Source organism: Melospiza melodia, chromosome 28 (assembly GCF_035770615.1).
Source record: "Melospiza melodia melodia isolate bMelMel2 chromosome 28, bMelMel2.pri, whole genome shotgun sequence".
Taxonomy (NCBI): Eukaryota; Metazoa; Chordata; class Aves; order Passeriformes; family Passerellidae; genus Melospiza; species Melospiza melodia.
Window position 1 is genome coordinate 9,070,955 of NC_086221.1, and position 19,904 is coordinate 9,090,858.

The window sequence follows — 19,904 nt, forward strand, 5'->3', positions numbered from 1 at the left end:
TCTGAGTAACCAAGTCTAACTAATTGGAATTTAACATATGGCAATTTTGACTCTATAAAGGGGGAAAAGGAACTCAGTTTCCTAGGGCAAAATAGCAAAGTAACCTAATCTTGTCAGGGGCTGGGGTACTCTCCCCTGGATACCTGTGTGCACTTTGGGGGTCGTGGGCGCCCCAGGAGCTGGTGGGTCCCCTCAGGACCTCTGCCTTGCCCTCTGTCTGGTGCCCTGAGGAGCTGCCAGTGCCGCAGTGCCCTTTCCAAGGGCTGGCTTCTGGCCAAGGGAGGGGGCATGCACAGAGGCTTTGGGATCCCATGGAAGGCAAATGGCTGGGGGATTTGCAAACTGCCCACGTGTGAGTTGTCTGAAGAGCTGCTGCGCACCTCTGACTCAGCTTGGCCTTGGAAATGACTCCACGCTTCCAGCTGAGTGTGGGGTGGAAGGTCCAGGTGTAAGCAGTGAGCTGTCTTCAGACACCAAAGGCTTTCATCGATGTTCAAATAGCTTTGAGCAAAGCAACAAAAATGAGTGCCTGGAACTTCAGCCCCTCATCTCAGCTGTGCTGAGGTTGCAGGTCTAACTCTTGGCAGCAACTGTGAAAATTCAACCTTTGCCCTTGCTGTTTGTTGGTGCTTTAAAGCCTGTTGCGGGAGGAGCCATGCAAGCTGTGCCCTGGGGGCGCCAGGAGAGAGTTTCTGGACAAACATGGAGCTGCCCTGAGGAAAGAACTGGCCCAGGCTGGTGCTGTGGTCCCCGGTGTTGGAATCCCCTGTGTCAGGGACAGTCTCCTGCAGAGCCCGATCCAGGCTGGTGATGCTATTTCAGTTCCAGGAAAGCTGAGTTCTGGTGGTTTGACACCAAAGACAGGCTCACATTTTGAGGAGAAGAGGGCTGCAGGAGTGAGTCCATCTGTCTGTCTGTCTATCCCCACACCATCTAGCACCCCTCTGTGCTCGCGGATCCATCACACCTTTTTTGGTAGGGAAAATTAGTTTTTGGGTAAATTAGCTCTGACCAGGCTCATCTTTTGAGAAGGAGAATGCCAGGGCCAGTTATCAGGCTGTCTGTCTCTCCATCTGTCCATCCCTGGACCGTTCTCTATCCCTCGGAACTCACGGGGGCCGTCACCCCCGCTTTGTTTTTTTGGGGGAGATGGAAAGGGGTTGTGTGTGTAAATAATTTTTCCCGTTAATTCTGTCTGCTGTTCCTCCTCCCTGACAGCCTTGACGGGCGCCGGGGCTGACCGGGGCGGGGCAGCGCCCTGGCGGGCGGGGGCGGCGGCGAGCGGCTCGGTGCGCAGCCGGTGCCGGTGCCGGTGCCAGCCCGGGATCGCGGGCCGGTCCCCGGGCAGCGGCAGCAGCAGCAGCAGGCGGCGCTGCGCCCCTTCCCGCCGGCACCGGCTCCGCCGGGCTCCGCTCGGCTCCGCGCCCGCCGCCCCCGCCCAGCCCCGCGCCGCCGCCGCCGCCGCCGCCCGGCGATGCCCGCGGCCCCCGGCGGCTGCGGCCCGCGGAGGCGGCGCTGACCCGGCGGAGCGGAGCGGGGCGGAGCGGCCCCCGGCCATGGGCAGCGTCGGCCCCCGCCCGCCCCGAGGCCACCGGCAGGTACGTGCGGAAAGTTTGGCGGGGGGAACGAGACGGCGGCCCCGGGGCCGCTCCCGCCGCGGTGCCGAGCGCCGCTCCGAGGGGACGCTGAGTCCCGCCGGGGCCGGGGAGCCGCCGGGATCGGCGTGCCGCTGGCACCGGGATGCCGGTCTAGGGCTCCGCCGTGGGGTCCGGCGCTCCCGGCTCCGCCCGGCCGCCGTGCGTCGCCGCCCGGTCCCCGCGTGTCCCGGTCCCCCGCCGGGGCTCCCCGGGACCGGAGCGGGGCTCGGGAGGGCCCTGCAGCGAGTTTAACGGGGCCGGTTCTGCCCTGCGCCCCGTTACCGGTGGTTCCGACAGCAGCGGCGGCCGCGGCCCCTGCGGGCTGAGGGGGGTTCGGAGCCGGCGGGGCCCGGTCCGGCCCCAGCTCGGGGAGTGGGCTCGTCACGGATGCTGTTTTGCCAGAGCTGTGAAGCTACCTGCCTTTCTGGGAGGCACAGCGCTGCCGGAGAGATCCCAGATTCTGCGGCCAAGGATGCTCCGTTGCTCTGGAAGGGCAGCGGCGCTGAGAGCCAGCTGCCTCGTGGGGTGCCTCGAGGGGCACAGGATGGGTCAGATGGCCCCACCACCACGAGCAGAGGCTCAGGGGCTCGCAGGAGAGCATGAGCTGCACCAGTCCCATTCTGGAGTCGTGAGTTTGTCCATGCTGGGGGTGCCAAGGCAGGGAAGCAGCGATCTCCTCCTCCTGCTCACCAGCCATCCCTTTTGCTGCAGAGGGCTTGGGGGGCTGCTCATTCGCCTCATTAGCACCGTGGGGCACTGGACCCTGGCTGGAGGGGCACGGTTCCACATGGGGCTTTAACGGAGGAGGAGGAAAACGTCCGTAGCTCCTGTGACAGGCAGAGTGGTCGTTGTCTGCGAGGGCAGCAGGGAGCTGTTCCTGTGGTGTGTCTGTGCTGGAGAACCTCGATGAAGCTCCCATGTGGATGATGGCCCATGCCCACATGTGCCTACAGGGAGGGACGTGGGCCCTCACAGAGGAACCATCAACTCCTGACACTCTGGTTGCAACTGAGATTGACAGTCCGAGAGACTGGGGAATTTGACAGAATTCAGGTCCCAGCTCAGACCCAAAAGGCAAAAGCAGCTAAAAAATGTTAGTGAAAAATTCCACAAAATTCCAAACAGCACATAACAGAATGGAGAATACCAAGATCTTCAATCAAAATTAAATGTTTTGACATGCCAGAGCACCACTCTTCATTTCACTGACATTCCAGGCTGAAAAATCTCAAGTCAGACCAAACATTTGTACTTGTAATCTCACTACACTGGAGGTTGATAACTGTCAAAACAGCGATTTCTGCGGAGCTGTGTTTTCTAATGGGAGTTTGGGCATGAGTGGGAACTCTGAGTGCCTGTGCCAGCATGGAGTGCTGGGATGCACCATGTCCTCCTGCTCCCCTTGTGCTCTCCTGGCCCCCAGCGTGGCTCCTGCTCAGCTCAGTGGTTTCCCTGCGGAGTGTGGCATGGACAGTGTGGATTGCATTATTGATAACACTGTAATTTATTTATGCTTCCTTGGCTATAGCAAACATCTCAGCCTTTCTGAGCTAAATATACTTTGCACTGGGAATGTGGGGCTGTCCCCTGTGGGATGGAGTGGCCAGTGGAGTGCTTGGGTTTTGGTCCACCTGAGAGGTTTAGGAATGTCTCCTGGAAACTCACATGGCCTGGAGGGTCCCATGGGCATGAGCTGGGGATGGGCTCCCCCAGAAGGACTCTGGTGTGTGCTGTGGGGCTCAGGCCTGGTGCCCGGGCCCTGGGCTGTGCTCCCTGCATGGAGCAGGAGCTGCAGCAGCCAGGAAACCAGGGTCTCCTGATGGGGACCTGGCTGCTCTGCTGGAAGGTGCATGGGAGGTGTGTTGGCACTGGGGACTCGCTGTTGCAAAAATTGCAGCAGCATTGTGTCTGCTGTCCTCACATCTGGGCTGCCAGCTGTGCCCCGTCATGGGCCAAGACAGCTGGGACACAGCTCCTGCTGTGTGCAGCGTGGCTGGGCAGGGTGGCCCCAGGTGTGGGGCATGTGCCCCACTCCCTGCTGGGTGCAGTGCTGTGGCACTCACTGCCTCTGGGTTCAGGTGAAGGACTGAGCAGCTCTGAGAGAGCTGTTTGCTTTGTCATTGAGCAAATAGTGCATGCTTTGAGCTGACATCCGTATTTACACAGTGGGCTGTCACGTCTCTAAAGGGACTCCAGCAGCACCAGCTGTTGTATGATCCCCCTCTGAGAAGCCTCATGCAGAGCATATTGTGCCAGAACATCAGAGATCACCTAAATATGGGTTTACAGGAGTCTAGAGTCCCACCACATCACCTCGAGGAGCAATGGTTTTCTTGCACATTGAGCCACACTGGATTCTTCCTGGCAATGGAGGGGCTGGAGCAGTGGGCAGGGATGGAGTCAGGACAGCACGTGGGATGCTGCCAGACACTCTTCAATCTGTTCCTGGCCCAGCTGACCATCCCACAGCATTAATTATAAGCATTTCCTTACCTCTAAATTATCTTTTTAGCATAAAATATGTGGTTTTGTCAATCTACCTTTGGCTTCTTCCTGCGCAAATGTCAACACTTTTGATGACATTTTCTGATTTTTGTTTCCCAGATGGGAGAATCAAAGTGCAAAATATCACTTTAAATCACCAATTCGGAATGAAGCATTTTTCATTTTGAAATGCCAGTTTAAAACAGGAAAATTCATTTTAAAATGCTTCCAAACAAGAAATGTCCTTTTTACCACTTCAAATAACTTCATTTTGATTAAAAATGTCAGCATATTGTGTGTGAAGAAGCATCACCTCTTCATTAGAGGAGTCTGTGGTTTCACTGTCTCATGGTCCGGAGCAGATAGAAATTTCAAACATGGTTGAAAATTGAAGATTTCTTCTCTGAGGGGTGTGGGTTTGTCCAGTGCACTGCCCATGGAGGGGACTGTGGGTGCAAGGTTGGCACAGGGCAGGGGCACCCCTGGCACCTGCTGCTGGTCCTGGCAGCACTGCCCAGCCTCAGTGTCATCGCCACTTGTCTTTGTGATGTCTTGTTAGTAAGTTATGATCCAGCACTAATATTTTATGGGGGACATAGTTGTTTTCTGGACCTGGTGAGACCCCAGCAGGTGATAATGGAGGCTGGGAGGTCACCATGCCACCTGGCAGCTGCCAAGCAGTGACATGGCTGTTGGTGCTGCTGCCTGCGGAGTGCCAGAGCTGTTCCCATCTGAACGGCTGTAAATAGTGAAGAGAACACATTTAAAGAACCCAGCAGTAAAATACAAAACCTTTGGGATTTACATTTTTCTCTAGGGGCTTCAGATGGTGTAAGACTTGGCTTCTTCCCAGCATGCGCTGCATGGAGTAGGAGTGGTGCCAATGTGGTGCCAAGAGAGATTCTCAGTGTGTCCAGGGGTAGCTGATGCAGTTTTGAGTGTGTGGTTGCATGAATTTGGTGTCTGTGCTGGCAGGAGGAGCAGCCCCAGAGGAAGGTGATGCCTGGGAGACCAGACTGCAGGTCCTGGCGCTGCCGTGGGCTCTGTGTATCCCACTGGCAGTCTGCTGCAATTCCTGCAGCAATTCCTGCCTCCTGTGGGTGCTGGCCCCAGGACATCCAACGGGATCAGCCCATCCTGCTGTTTGTCAGCAAGTGCTTTACAAGTGCCAAGCCTTGGGCATCACTGCAAGGGACCTCAGCGACACAAGGACAGTCACAGCACGTACCCACTCACAGACAAGGCAGAACCTGAAATGACTCGCTGCTGATCTGCTCTGGCTCTTCCCACACACACTGCCTGTGCATTTAGTGTTTGTCATCTGCTTCAACGACCTACTATAAAGGACCTGATTTTGTGCTCTCAGCAGTAAAAATCAGGAGCAGCTCTGCAGGCCCTGCTGTTTAAAGGGGTGAGCAGGGTTATGGGCTGAGCCCCTGGAGAAGTTTCAGTGGTGCGATGGACACGTGCTCATGCACCTGAGAGTGTGTCCTGAAGTGGGGCTGGTGAAATTCCCAGGTGTCCCCAGCCACTCCCAGGGACACAGTGGCTCATGCTGATGGCAGGTATCACTGCCCAGGTCCTTCTTTCTCCTTTCAGATGTGCTGATGTCTGCTCCTTGCAAAGACCTGACCCACCTGAGGTTGGCAGATGCACAGATGTGACCGTGAATCACCAGTAAAAGGTAACCATCACTCACCTGTACTACTGCTGGTGGGATCTCTTTCTGTCCTGCTGAGATGGCCTATGCTGCTGATGAAGTCTGAGGTCATCTGAGGGTGGTGGGTGAATCCCTTCATCTCCCAGGGCCATGTCCCCACAGCCAGACACCCCAGTGCTCACAACGTTCAGGAGTCGTACCGGTGAGTGGATCTGCACCTCCCAGCCCTCCTCAGTCCCTTTTCCTGCACATATCTCTTCTTGTTTTCAGTAGAATGAGTGAGAGAGATATACAGAGCCTGAGCAAATGGGTTTTCGTGCTCAGCCTCTGCCTCACCACGCTGTGGGGACGACTGACGCTGGCCTCCACGCACCAGCACAGAAGCCATTCAGGTAGGGGAGCGAGACCCTTGCTGCACGTGTCACATGCTTGTGCAGTCATCTGTGTCCCCGTGACAATGGCAGTACCTTGGGGTCTTCATGGGATGCCTGAGGTGGGGGTTACATGGGGATGAGCTGCTTGGTGAAGTTCTGTCTCACATTTCTTGCCGGGGGAGGAGGAGTTCCAGGCTGTGGTGCACACTTGGAGCAGGTGGGCATCCCTGGGGACCAAATGCTGACAGCCTCAAGGAGCTCAGAGTCCATCCCTTTTCCTGGGGTCTGGGCAGCAAGAATGAGCATGCCAAATGTGTGGGGCAGCATCCAGCAAACGGACACCAAGAGGCACAACACAGTGCCACTGTGACAGCTGCTGGATTGGTGTTTGGAGTGTCCACATGTGCAGGAAACTGCCGGGACTGCTCCTTCAAGATGGGTGGGAACATGCAGCCATAGCAGCTGCTGCTTGGAGATAGAAGTTGTGAATACTCATGATGGGGCATTTAAAACCAGGGGCTTGGTGAGCTGGGATGGTCTAAGGAGTTAAAGAAGGAATTTCTTCACGTCTGTAGCAAAATCTGAGACACATATAATGATCCATATGTACATCTGTACAGGCTCCTTGGAGCACAGTGGGAGGACGTATGAGGGGGTGGATGCTGGTGTTACTGGTGTTACTGGTGGGGCTGTGCACCTGGCAGCACAGGCAAACACTCAGATCCCAGGGCACCTGCTGTCTGCTTCCTATGCCTCTGCTTGGAAAGGGCATCTAGGGGTTAATTTGAAACCATTCACGCTCTTGATTGACCCCACACCTAACCCTGTCCTATTTCTGTCATTTTTGCCTGACAGTTAAAGCAGTTCTAATCCTGTAATCCCCACCCGCATTGCTTAAAACCAAAACACATCTTCCAGAGTGCCTCCCTCACCCAGTCAGGCAGCAGCTACCTGCCCTTCCCTCCTCCTAACCCTGGATACCCCATCCTTGGGAGTGTCCAAGGTCAGGCTGGACAGGGCTCTGAGCAGCCTGGGCTAGTGGAAGGTGGCTCTGGTAGTGGCAGGCAGTGGAGCAAGATGAGCTTTATGCTTCTTTCCAACCTAAACTATTCTGTGATTCTAACTGGGAGAAAACTCTTCACTTTTTTTCTGGGATGACTTTTTTGGCACTGAATCAGGTCTACCAGGGATATGGGCACTGCTGGCAGCTTAAATGCTCACTCAACCTGCCCAATCCCAGTGCCAGAGAGCCCTGCTCCTCCATGGTATTACTTTGTAGGGAGCTGCTTCTTTGAATTGTGTTTATTCACACGTAAAACCACCCAAAAATTATCAGTAGCAGAGGAATTGTGACCTCAAACTTAAAAATTTCTTGAAGAGAGAGACCACATGCAAACCCTTTGTTTGCTCTCCAGGGACACGTCTGACTGTGACAACCAGGTCTGATAATAGAATTACAGAATATCTCAAGTTGGAAGAGATCCACAAGGATCATTAAGTCCAACTCCTGGCCCTGCACACAAATCATACCAAGTGCCCGAGATGCCTTGTGCCCACCCAGCGCATGGAGATGCTGCTTTGTCCAGGCAAAGTGCTGCTTCCTGCAGAGTGTGGTTGGATTTAAGGGGCCACATGAATCAGGCACGTCGTTTGGGAACAGAATAAGAGACTCCTTGGTGAAGAATGATTCACCAGCAGTTTAATCCCCTGTGTAACATGGTGAGGCTTCATGATGAGCAAGGCTGGAATGTCTGGATCCAAGTCCCACAAAGGTGGCCCCAGCACCTTCTAAAGCTGATAATCAAAGGGCTGTCTTTGCCTTTGTGCTCATCACTCAACCTGAAGCAGAAGGAAAAAAGCATTTAAGTCAGCTGGGATTTTTTCTTTTGGGAAATGAGGTTCTCTTGGCATTGCCTGACACTTACATGCATCCAACTTCTCTTCATTTTGTAGCTCTCCACCAGCAAGCAGTATTTTACACTGAACATGTGGGGTTGTGCCCACGCTCCCTGAGATACTCAAAATGTGTCATTTCGGGTTATGCCATAAAAACCCCATGTTCTGCTGCTCATTTAAAGGTCAATCAGAGTAGGACAGCATTTTCATTTTATTTTTGCATGCAGGATTCAAAAGCTGTTTGCTCTTACAATTCTTCATGGTTCCATGAGATAAGCTGTGTCTTTTAAAAACGGGTTCCAGTGGGGAAATGCCAGTTAAATGGGAGGGAGAAGCATGCCAGAAGCTCTGGAAGTTATCCCAGGCTCTCGGGAGGTTTCCTGCTGTCGGTGTTAAACACCCCATCCATCTGATACGCATTTTGTTCCAAGTTTCCTGCTGCTCAGCAAAAGGAGAAGCAGCTGCAGGAGCTCTGGGGCCCGCTGCTCACGCTGCACGTGGGCTCAGCCTCTCTGCTCTCACTTCCCAGGCATGGGACATGAAAACCCCGAGTGGCAGGGCTGGGAAAACAGGTGAATCTGGTGTGTAGGAGCTGAGGTGCATTTTGGCAGCTGGGATGGCCCCTACCTGGCTCCCCATGGGCTCAAATGCATGGCCTGGGGAGGAGATGCAGTGTCCTGCTGCCAGGGCTGGCACCTGGAGGGGGCAAATTTCCAATGGCATCGTGTCCTAGGGCAGGGCAGGGTGCCAGATTGTCAGAAGAAAATGCAATGGGGAATGGTTTAAACTGGAAGGAGACCGGTTTTGGTTAGACATTCAGAAGAAATTCTTCCCTGTGAGGGTGGTGAGGCCCTGGCTCAGACTGCCCTTGAACCCAGTCCTGGAAGTGTTCAAGGCTGGGCTGGATGGGCCTTGCAGTAACCTAGCCTGGTGGAAGGCATCTCTGCCCATGGCAGGGCGTGGAATAAGATGATTGTTAAGGTCCTTTCCAACCCTAGCCAGGCTCTGATTCTACAGTTCTAAGACCTTCAGGCAAATCCCTGAGAGTGGGATGAGTCCTGATGCTGCGTGCTGCTTCTTCAGCTCTGCCATCAGTAGGGCCCTTGCTGTGGGGCTGTGTGTGCCCCAAGGGGGCTGTGGGGCTGTGCCAGGGCTGTGGGGCTGTGCCAGGGGCTGTGGGGCTGTGCCAGGGGCTGTGCCAGGGGCTGTGGGGCTGTGTGTGCCCCAAGGGGTCAATGGGGCTGTGCCAGGGGCTGTGGGGCTGTGCCAGGGGCAATGGGGCTGTGCCAGGGGCTGGGGGGCTGTGTGTGCCCCAAGGGGGCTGTGCCAGGGGCTGTGCCAGGGCAATGGGGCTGTGCCAGGGGCTGTGGGGCTGTGCCAGGGGCTGTGCCAGGGGCTGTGGGGCTGTGTGTGCCCCACGGGGGCTGTGGGGCTGTGCCAGGGCAATGGGGCTGTGCCAGGGGCTGTGCCAGGGGCAATGGGGCTGTGCCAGGGGCTGTGGGGCTGTGTGTGCCCCAAGGGGGCTGTGCCAGGGGCTGTGCCAGGGCAATGGGGCTGTGCCAGGGGCTGTGCCAGGGGCAATGGGGCTGTGCTAGGGGCTGGGGGGCTGTGTGTGCCCCAAGGGGTCAATGGGGCTGTGCCAGGGGCTGTGGGGCTGTGCCAGGGGCAATGGGGCTGTGCCAGGGGCTGGGGGGCTGTGTGTGCCCCAAGGGGGCTGTGCCAGGGGCTGTGCCAGGGCAATGGGGCTGTGCCAGGGGCTGTGGGGCTGTGCCAGGGGCTGTGCCAGGGGCTGTGGGGCTGTGTGTGCCCCACGGGGGCTGTGGGGCTGTGCCAGGGCAATGGGGCTGTGCCAGGGGCTGTGCCAGGGGCAATGGGGCTGTGCCAGGGGCTGTGGGGCTGTGTGTGCCCCAAGGGGGCTGTGCCAGGGGCTGTGCCAGGGCAATGGGGCTGTGCCAGGGGCTGTGCCAGGGGCAATGGGGCTGTGCCAGGGGCTGTGCCAGGGGCAATGGGGCTGTGCCAGGGGCTGGGGGGCTGTGTGTGCCCCAAGGGGGCTGTGCCAGGGGCTGTGCCAGGGCAATGGGGCTGTGCCAGGGGCTGTGCCAGGGGCAATGGGGCTGTGCTAGGGGCTGTGGGGCTGTGTGTGCCCCAAGGGGGCTGTGCCAGGGGCTGTGCCAGGGCAATGGGGCTGTGCCAGGGGCTGTGCCAGGGGCAATGGGGCTGTGCCAGGGGCTGGGGGGCTGTGTGTGCCCCAAGGGGGCTGTGCCAGGGGCTGTGCCAGGGCAATGGGGCTGTGCCAGGGGCTGTGCCAGGGGCAATGGGGCTGTGCTAGGGGCTGGGGGGCTGTGTGTGCCCCAAGGGGGCTGTGGGGCTGTGCCAGGGGCTGTGGGGCTGTGCCAGGGCTGTGGGACTGTGCCAGGGGCTGTGCCAGGGCAATGGGGTACCTGCCCCACACAGGCAGCTCTGCCTGGGCAAGGACTCTGGGCACTGCAATGCCCCACACTCAGCTGGCTGCCATAAGGCAGAGGGAGTCAAATTTCTCTTTATCTCTGAGCTGCACCTTTCCGAGCAAATTAAAAGGGCTTTGACACGTTAGCAAACTGCTATTGCATGGTTGTAATGACCGATTCCTCCGTTCTGCCTGGCTCTCCCTTGGCTGAACCTTTTAAAATTAGCTGGAAATGAGCAGCCGGAGAGCAGGACTGCAAGGGAGCAGAGGGGTTGCCTGGGCAGCCCTCCCGGGAGGAGCTCTGCTAATGAAGCTTTTCTGAAAATGAGTCAAAACCGTAACTGCGTGTGAACACTGAGACTTGAGGGTGTAAAATTCCCTGGTGAGGTGCACGGGGTGGAAGAGTGACTCCTTGTGGTCCTGGACCACAGTGTGAGAGGAATGGGGGCTCATAGGCAGCCCAGGGCAAGGATCTCTACTTCCTCCTCAAATTATTTGAAAAATCTCGTGAACCATAAGGAAAGGGCAAAACAGTCATGTTTGTTCTGCAAAGAATTGCTTTCCTTTTCACTTTCACCGAAGTCTACCATTTCTGTATACAAAAGGATAGAATTTATTATTAAAGCTGAATTACTATGGCATTTCAAAGAGAAGATAAAATTTGTGGCCAGAGATATTATTACAAAATATTCCATATAATAATGGTGTAATTATTATGGACAGAAATGAAAGTAAGGGTTCATTAAAAGAAAATGACCATGAAATAGCACTAAATGGAGTAAATTAGAGTCATGGTGATTGTGCAGCCCGTCCTGCCCGTGTGCGGTGGGAAGTGTCCTGAGCCGAGGGCATGGAGCAACCAGGAATGCCCTGATGCCTGCTTACCTGCATACATTTTGGGATGCCACACTGCAGGAATGCAGCTTCCCTGTCCTCTACCCAGCCTGGCTCCTGTTTGCTAGGGAATAAAAGTGACCCCAGTGTCCCCAGTGACCCACAGGACCCAGGACGTGCCCACGTGTGGCTCTGCGCTGCTGCCCCAGTGCTCATTAAGCAGGACCTGCAGGCATCTCTGGGGTCGTGGGAATGAAGTCTGTCAGCCCTTTTTGGCTGATTTGTATTGTGCTTGTGTGGGCCATTACCCAGCTGGAGCGCTGATTTGAGATGCTGACCAGCTCTAAACTCTGATCCCAGAGGTGATCAGCCAACACGGTAGTTTTCTATTTTCCTTAATATTTTAATGGCACTGGGAGGGGGAGCAGCAGAGCAGCTTGAATTGCTGATGAACACCATGACATTTCTCTGCCGCTGCAGGGTGGAAACCTGATCCTCCTCCAGGGAGAGGGTGGGTGATGGCAAGGTGGAGGCACTGACTGTAGCTGGTCGGAAGGGATGGTGCTGTGCTTGACGCCAAAAGCAGCACCGTGCACCATCCCCTCTTGTAGCAAAGTGCATCTCATTATCAGCTGCAATTAGCTAATGTGCTCGTTAGTTTCAATAAAGCTCTTGGCTTGGCCGTGGCAAACGGGGATGCATTTTGGAGGGTACCATGGGTGTGAGGGCTATTAGGAGCAAGAGCTGAGATACGAGAGGTGTGGAGCAGGTACCAGCACTTTTCCTTACCCAAGGACTGGGAAGATGCTGTGCCCAGACGCCAGCTGTACTCACCAGCAGCCCCAGAGGTGATTCCAGAGCTGGGACACTGCTGCACATACCGGGCTCTCCTGTGCCTTGGTCACAGCTCACAGCAGCAGCGCTGCCCAGGGCAGTGGGCAGGGGATGGCCTGAGCTCTCTGAGCTCTCTGGGGTCTCTCAGTGCTGCCCAGGGCAGCGGGCAGGGGATGGCCTGAGCTCTCTGGGGTCTCTCAGTGCTGCCCAGGGCAGTGGGCAGGGGATGGCCTGAGCTCTCTGGGGTCTCTGAGTGCTGCCTAGGGCAGTGGGCAGGGGATGGCCTGAGCTCTCTGGGGTCTCTGAGTGCTGTCCAGGGCAGCGGGCAAGGGATGGCCTGAGCTCTCTGGGGTCTCTGAGTGCTGCCTAGGGCAGTGGGCAGGGGATGGCCTGAGCTCTCTGGGGTCTCTCAGTGCTGCCCAGGGCAGTGGGCAGGGGATGGCCTGAGCTCTCTGGTCTCACGGGGCTGTTTCTCCTGCAGTGCACGTGGAGCCCGGCACGTGCGAGGTGATTGCAGCTCACCGGTGCTGCAACAAGAACAAGATCGAGGAGCGCTCCCAGACGGTGAAGTGCTCCTGCTTCCCAGGGCAGGTGGCAGGGACAACACGGGCAGCTCCCTCCTGCGTGGACGGTGAGTACCCACGGTGCAACCCTTCCTTTTCAATCCCTGACCTCATCTTCATGGGTTAAACAGGTGCGGGGTCTCCATGTCCCTGGCATTAGCAGAGGAGACCTGCCCTGGGATCCTGCAGCAGAGCAATGGGGAAGGGGGCACATTTTGGGGCACTTTCTCATTGGGCACTCACTGAGCTGGTGTGGCTGTGATACTCCACTCTGTGCAGCCCTGAGCTATGTGCTGTGGGGGAGTTATGGGGGTTCCAGCATCACCGTGCTGGGGTCAGGTCTGCAGCACTGATCCCTGCACGTCTCCTCACCCTGCTGCCACAGCTGGAAGCAGGGATATGATTCCAGCCATGCAACACCTTTGCCTGTGAGGAGCACCAGACATACAACCTGTATGTTTTATTGAATGCCATTATGTGCTACGACCAAAGAGCCATCACCAGCCCCTGCCAGCATGGTATTGATTTGCTTGACAACCAGTGGCCTGTGACTGCAGTTCTGTGCAACACCTAGTAATGCCAGAATAAATTGTTAGGGAAGGCTCTTGTTGTCCCCAGCTGCTCAGGTCATATTGTTCCCAAATATGAGAGAGCCCACTCTGGTTGCCCAGACTGGAGCCATGAATCACAAGACCCTAGTAGAGCAGAGTGGTAGGAGACAATCCCTTTGCTCCATAAGTGGAGCCTGAAACAGGTTCTTGAACAGCACTGCTGTTCAAGCAGTGAGGACACTGGGCTTTTTTTCCCTTGGGTAGTGAGAGAACACAGGGTGTTCTGGAGGCAGGTGGAGCAGCTGGGCCAGGTGAGGCCAGGCAGGTGAGGAGCAGCCCCTGCTCCAGGGCTCCTCAATGTGAGCTGTGGTGGAGAGAGGGGCTGGTGTCACCCGAAGGTGGGCAGAGCTGGTCCTCCATGCCCTGTGCTGCAGCCTGGCTGCTGATCCCCTCCTCTCCCCAGCCTCCATCGTGCTGCAGAAGTGGTGGTGCCAGATGGAGCCGTGTCTGCACGGGGAGGAATGCAAAGTGCTGCCTGACCTCTCGGGATGGAGCTGCAGCAGTGGCAACAAAGTGAAGACGACCAAGGTACGTCCCTGGCAGGTGCTGGGGGGTACCCAGGTGTGCCTCCCCAGCCTGGGGCAAGCAAGCAACACCCAGGAGAGCACCCACAGCTCTGGGGGAAGGAGAGAGCTCCAGCTCCTTCAGGGCACACACACTGATAAGGAGCAGAGCAGAGGGTCTGGGCTGTGCACTTGTCACTGGTGCTGGAGGGGCTGGCAGGCATGCCACAACCCTGCGTGCATCGCAGAGCTTTTCCAATTGATCATTCTTGCTGGAAGGATTGGTGTTGGATGGCTCAGCCCCTGAGCAGACACCCCAGGTGTGTCTGTGTAACATCCCAGGGCTCCCAGGGTGTCCAGGTTGCTCCCCAGCACTTCCCACTGCTCCGGGGCCACGGGTTGCCCTTCCCAACCCAGTGGCACAGCCCTGAATCTGTCCCTGTTCCCTGTCTGAGGCAATCATTTGTGACAGAGCCCTACACGATTATTATTTTCATGGCTTGCTGAATACCCCAAAGAACAAGGTGTAATTAAAATTTTATCAAACTCATTAGTAATTACATATATGCCATGGTAAATCGGTTGCATAATTTTGTAATAATTGTTCATACTGTTGAGTGTAATTATTCCTCATGCTTTCGTTTTCCTCACCCCACATCCCCCACCACAAAATTATCGCAGTAAGCAATGTCAGGATTTTTTTCATTGCTGCTATTATTTTTGTGCACAGAAAGCACTTTCATGCTGAAGCGTTTTTATGGACACCCAAAAAGGTTCCTCCAGCCCTGAGCATCCATCACTGACCAGTACCTACAGCATTACATTGAGCTGATTGTCTTTTTCCCCTCTCAGTGTTGTTTGGTTGGTTTCCCCCAGCAACTGACTTAGCACCAAGCCTCTGCTCTGGCTTTGCTGTCTTGAATTCTCGCTGGGACCATTCCCATCTGGAATGGGAGCAGGACTTGGGAGCTTCTGCTCTCCTGCCTCATCCAGCAGACCCCTCCACGGCCAACCTCCTTTTGGGTGCTGTGCCCTTCCTTAGGGAGGCAGCAGTTTGGGAACACAGACCTGTGTTTTCCAAAGGACTTCTGGTAGCTTTGGATGACTTTAGTGACTTTGGAATGGTGCCAAAGGGCTGGATTTGCATCTCAGTCCCCTGTGCAGGCACACCTCAGTGGGAGCTGCAGCCAGAGCACAAAAATCACAAACCATCCTTAAGGTGACATTTGGAATGGCCACTCCTTTAAATGAAAGTAAAGAGCCAATCTTATTTGCACCTCTTGAGGCTGTTTGCTGATAATTCATGGATGGGGAATCAGCTGGATGCACTGTATGATTTCTGCTCTCCTCCACAGGTCACTCGATAGCCCCCATGCAGCGTGGCACGGGCTGAGCAGCCTTGCCGTGGGTCTGGTGCTCCCGTGGCCAGCAGGATGTGGCCCTGCAGAGGGGGGATGCTGCAGGGCTGCCAGGCTGCACCCGCCAGCAGGACTGTGGCAGCCGCTGGATCAGAGCATCCTCTGCGCCCCAGCTTCCCTGGAGGCTGCAGGAGGGTCCCAGCGCAGTGCCAGCATCCCGTCACTCCATGGTTTCCTCCTTTTCTGGGGACCTTTCCTTCACCAACCAAGAAATGGGCTCGTTTTCTAACCCTCCTAAATAAAATACTCCCACTATGTAAGAGCTGTTGACAATGCAGAGACAGACAGGCAGCAGGCCCCCAAAGTGGGCTTTATTCTGAATAGCTGAAATCATTGCTGTGAGAGGCCTTTCCCCCCGAGATGCTGAATCCAGGTTGCATTGGAATCGGGAAATCAGTGGTTATGTGAAAACCTTCCCCACGTGGCTCCTAGCCCTGGGGTTCCTAGGAGCAGCTGCTGAGCTCCAGCCTGATCCTGGGTCACTGAGGGCTGCTCTGGTCTCAGAGCCTGGCCTTTCCCTGCCCCACCACCATGACCACAGGCAGCAGATGTGGCAGCATAGTCAGAGGGTGTCTGTCACCCTGTTGGCTCCCAGGGATCGTGAGATGTCTCCATGGTGCATGCTGCTGGTTTCTCCTTCCTCAGTAATTGCATTATTCAGGTTGCAAATTTAGTGTTTTCCACCATGCAAATCCCAGGCACTGAGTTTCTGCTTGTGTTTGCAATTGAATTTCAGATTTGTGTGAGGCGACCTCTCTGTCTGCAGCTCTGGGGTGTCTGGTGCATCAGAAAGGGCCTCTGACCAAGCTAGATTTTGTTTTAGTAATCCAAAATAAAGAAAAATGTACTACCTTCTGGCCCTGAGCTCATGACCTTCTCCAGCACCCACCATTTCCTGTGGTGTGGCAACTGAAGGTGGGGCACAACGTGAGCTCTGTGCCCTCGGTGTCAGAGGTGCTGGGGACCCTGGGGCTGTGGGACCAGCACCCCCAGCCCTGCTCTGGGACCCTGCAGGGGATGTGCTGGTGCAGGAGGGGCTGGAGATGGTGTGGACCATGGCAGTGAGGGGGTCCCTGCTGTCTTTGCTGCCACCTGCCTCCTGCCCTGGCTCCCACCACAGGACTCGTTATTGAGACGTTTTTGTAATGGGGTATGTAATACTCTCTCCAGATGTGATGTAAATACCAGACTGTGAAATAATAAATTCATTTTAATCTCTGCAAATGATCTTTTCGCTTATCACCAAAAGGAGTCTCTGGGAGTGCTTCTCATGCTGCTGAATCTGAGGTGAAGGGACTGGGGACTCTGCCCCGGCCATTCCAGTCCCAACCAGCTTTTTCAATGATGGCTTTGGAGGAGAGCTGAAAGCCTGTTGTGGCCAGCAAAGGCTGAGTAGCTCATAGTGATGCTAAGGAAAAGTGCATTAATTTCTACAGGATGCTTTGCCGAGAGCTCCTCTTTTCCTGTTGCTTCCCCTTTGTGTGACAGCTCCCACTGCTGCAGCGCCATGTCCCCGAAGATGCTCCCCCTGCCAAAGGCCAGACTGGGATTTCAAAGGTTCCCTGCTGGAGTCCTGTGCCCTCTGAGAACCTAGGCTGTCGGATGCAGAGGGAGAATCTGTTATTTCCAGCAGGAAACACCAGGCTGTAGATGGGAACTTCCCTGCTTGGCTGAGCATTTTCATAGCTGGCTCATAATGTGAAGGATCCAATCTGCGGAAGTGTTGAGCTTGACATCTACATTGGTATAAAAACATTTTATTGTCTGCATAATAGGCACCCTTGAAGCTTATTTTTCACTTACTGCAGCCCACAGTTTAGTGAGGAAATAGCCCCTTGGTGTCTGCTGAGTGCTGACCTCGCTGCTATCACACCATCAGAGTACACAAATACTGCAAATTGCTGCTCCTCTCCTGGCGGGTAAATGTGTTTCCAAGGAGAGCACTGCAGCCTGCAGGACTGCTGCTGTTACCTCTGACTCCTGAGCAGCCAGGGAAGGATGCAGCTGCCACAACTTCTGGCCCTCTGCCCTTCTTCCACTCACTGTGTTTTCAGTGCTTTCCTTTGGCCAAGCAGACAAACATCCTAGCAGGAGCAATAAACCGAGGAGGAGGGTGATGGTGATGGGAACATCTCTGGGCTGAGACAAGGACCTCTTCACCGCCTCAGTGGGACAATGCCACCTGCACGGTCCCCAGCAGACACCCTGATCCCTTCTCTCTCCGTGTGACCACACTGCTGGTCTCTGAAGGACAAATCTGCAGGGGGATGGAATATAAGAAAATAAAGATAGTATAGAAAGTACTCTTACCCCTAAGGAGTTGCAGCTGGGCCCATTATCAAAGATTAGGAACAGGCCTGACTTTAACAGGCCACAGCTCTAACCAGTGAGAAGAAGAGTGCTATAAAAGAGTGGGTGGCTGGTTAAGAAGGGAACTGGAGTCAGTTGGCTGCTTTGTGAAGGAGAGAGAGTCAGTGCTCTGAGGAGACACCCACAAGAAAACACCAAGAAGGTATGAAACTTTTGTGGTAAGGAGACAACACTATAGAACCCCTGCAATAAGATGACAACACAAATCAACCCCTGCAGCTGCATCAGCAGCTTGGACACCCCGAGCTCTCGTGCCAGGGTCCCAGATCCACCCTGCCCAAGTCCCCATCTTGGTGGGAAAGTCTTGTGCCAAGTTCTGTCTGGGCACATCTGTGCAGTATCTGACTGGGAGCTTGCGCAGACAAGATTTGAAGTTGCCCAAGGGGTGATTAGTCAGAGGAAACTGTCACAGTTAACGTACTTTCAATATCATCTCCCTGGGTATTATAATTACACCCCATTCAATTAGTCTTCAGGGAAAAAAAAGTCTTTTGTATTAAGATTTGGTGGAGAATTATTAGAGAGTGAATTAAAAGACAAGGATTCCATTTTACCTACAAATACTAAAAGCATAATGCATAAAATACCCCCAAATTACAAGCTGACTAAATGTAGAGCTGTGCTAGGAGGTGAAATGAAAGGTAAAATGAAACCCTTTGAGCAGTACAAGGTGCAGTATTATCAAAGAAATAAGATGGAAACATAATTAACCACCCAGCATTATGCTGAAAGATGGCAAATTGAAATGGGAGACAAAATTAGGTGAAATTGCAGAGCAGGCTCATTTATTTCTGCTTTATAAATCAGTGCTACCTGTCAGCAGTGATGCCAAGCTATTCCAGAAGAGGAGCTTTCCAAGGGAGGACGTTCACAGGGACCTCACCTTGTCCACATTGGGGTTGCTGTGCTCTCCTGGATGGTGAACTCTGTGTCGCTGTGGGAGCAGGGGATGCCTCCAAGGGTCACATCTTTGGTGCCCTTTCCTTCACCCAGCCGTGGTGCATTCAGGCCACACCTGGTGTTTCCCTTTCCCTGATGCTTTGCTGCTCTAACTAGTGCCACCCTTGTGACTTTTGCAAGTGCTGCTCCTATGGCATCCCACAGGGAACCTACCATCAGTGGCCCCTTGCACTGGTGAGTGCAAGTCCAATTTAGGGCTGGATGAACGTTTCCTTTAACTGTGCTAAATTTCCTCCTCTTGGCCTTAATTGGTTCCCATTCCCTATAACCCCTGCCCCCTCCACTCTCCTGCCGTGGCTCTGCTTGCTCCTCTCTGCCCATTGGCTTAATTGCTGCTTTTCAATGAATTCAAACAAGAAAAAATTGTCTTTTCCAGAAGTAGAAAGATTTTTGTTAGAATCACCTCAGCCATGCAAAAACATCCCTGTGCATCTCCCCTGCTGTGCTCAGGAATGGAGAAACCTGGAACTGGTTTATCAGAGATGAGAAGCAGAACCTGTCTCATCCAGCTTACAGGATTCAGAGGTGGCAGGTGCCCGTGGCTGTTCTGGCACGAGTGTATTTGGATGTGAGCACATGGGTCAGGTTTTTTTCTACTTTGCCAATACCTTTCACTAAGAACACTGCTTTATTTTTCCCCGGTCTGGCTTGTTTGCAAGTAGATATATCCCTGCTTTGGGGATGTGAACCAAGGGGCTTCAGCACCCAGGCATGCTGCCCCATCCCTCCCACGCTCAGGACAGAAGCCAACAGCAGCCACAGCCCCACCACCAGGACATGGGGACATGTGGCCACAGGGAGATGGGGCCGCGGGCACCTTCCCCACTGCCTTGCATGCCATGGGACTCCATCAGAATCACTAAAATAAAAATACAACAGCTCAATCTTTTCTCTGGTTAATACACTGTGATGGGGCTGTTGGAAGCATTAGATGGCTCTTCCAAAAATGCATCCTCATGTTTTATTCAACTGTGCATTTGTGAAGATGTTCTTAAGGGAATGAATAAAATATTCATTTAGATGGTCCTGTGCCATAAAGGCAGATGCTCCATGCTGCTGGGTCAGGGCAGAGCTGGCAGCCTGACTCCTGCCACGCCCCAGGAGGATCCCCGGGATCACAGAATATCCTGAGCTGGAATGGACCCACAAGGATCATTGTGTCCAGCTGCTGGCCCTGCACAGGACATCCCCTAGAACCCCACCATGAGGGGCTGCACGGACAGGGGTTCATCCTGGGCACACTCTGCTTGCTACCTGCATCAGGGATTAAATAGAGGCTCATTTTTATAAAGGGATTTCTAGCCTTGTTTTCCT

At 54.6% G+C, this 19,904-nt stretch overlaps 1 protein-coding gene across 4 annotated transcripts; it reads left to right on the top strand.

The window, feature by feature from the left end:
- Positions 1-748: 748 nt before the first annotated feature.
- Positions 749-16,484, top strand: TAFA3 (TAFA chemokine like family member 3). Of its 4 annotated transcripts, none has more exons than XM_063177980.1 (6): positions 749-896; positions 5,721-5,805; positions 6,052-6,173; positions 12,647-12,796; positions 13,743-13,867; positions 15,198-16,484. In XM_063177980.1, exons 3-6 carry the CDS (start codon positions 6,056-6,058, stop codon positions 15,207-15,209), a joined length of 405 nt encoding a protein of 134 aa, XP_063034050.1. In that variant the 5' UTR covers positions 749-896; positions 5,721-5,805; positions 6,052-6,055; the 3' UTR covers positions 15,210-16,484. The 4 variants fall into 4 exon arrangements, with proteins under 4 accessions (XP_063034050.1, XP_063034051.1, XP_063034052.1 ...); XM_063177981.1 differs by having other exon boundaries at positions 751-896; positions 6,055-6,173; XM_063177982.1 differs by lacking the exon at positions 749-896 and adding an exon at positions 1,510-1,598.
- The last annotated feature ends 3,420 nt before the right edge of the window (positions 16,485-19,904 follow it).

Coding starts and splice junctions, on each gene's coding strand:
- TAFA3 (XM_063177980.1), top strand. CDS start 6,056: ATGAGTGAGAGAGATATACAGAGCCTGAGCAAATGGGTTTTCGTGCTC. Junction 6,174..12,646: donor CCAGCACAGAAGCCATTCAG/GTAGGGGAGCGA, acceptor TTTCTCCTGCAG/TGCACGTGGAGCCCGGCACG. Junction 12,797..13,742: donor AGCTCCCTCCTGCGTGGACG/GTGAGTACCCAC, acceptor TCCTCTCCCCAG/CCTCCATCGTGCTGCAGAAG.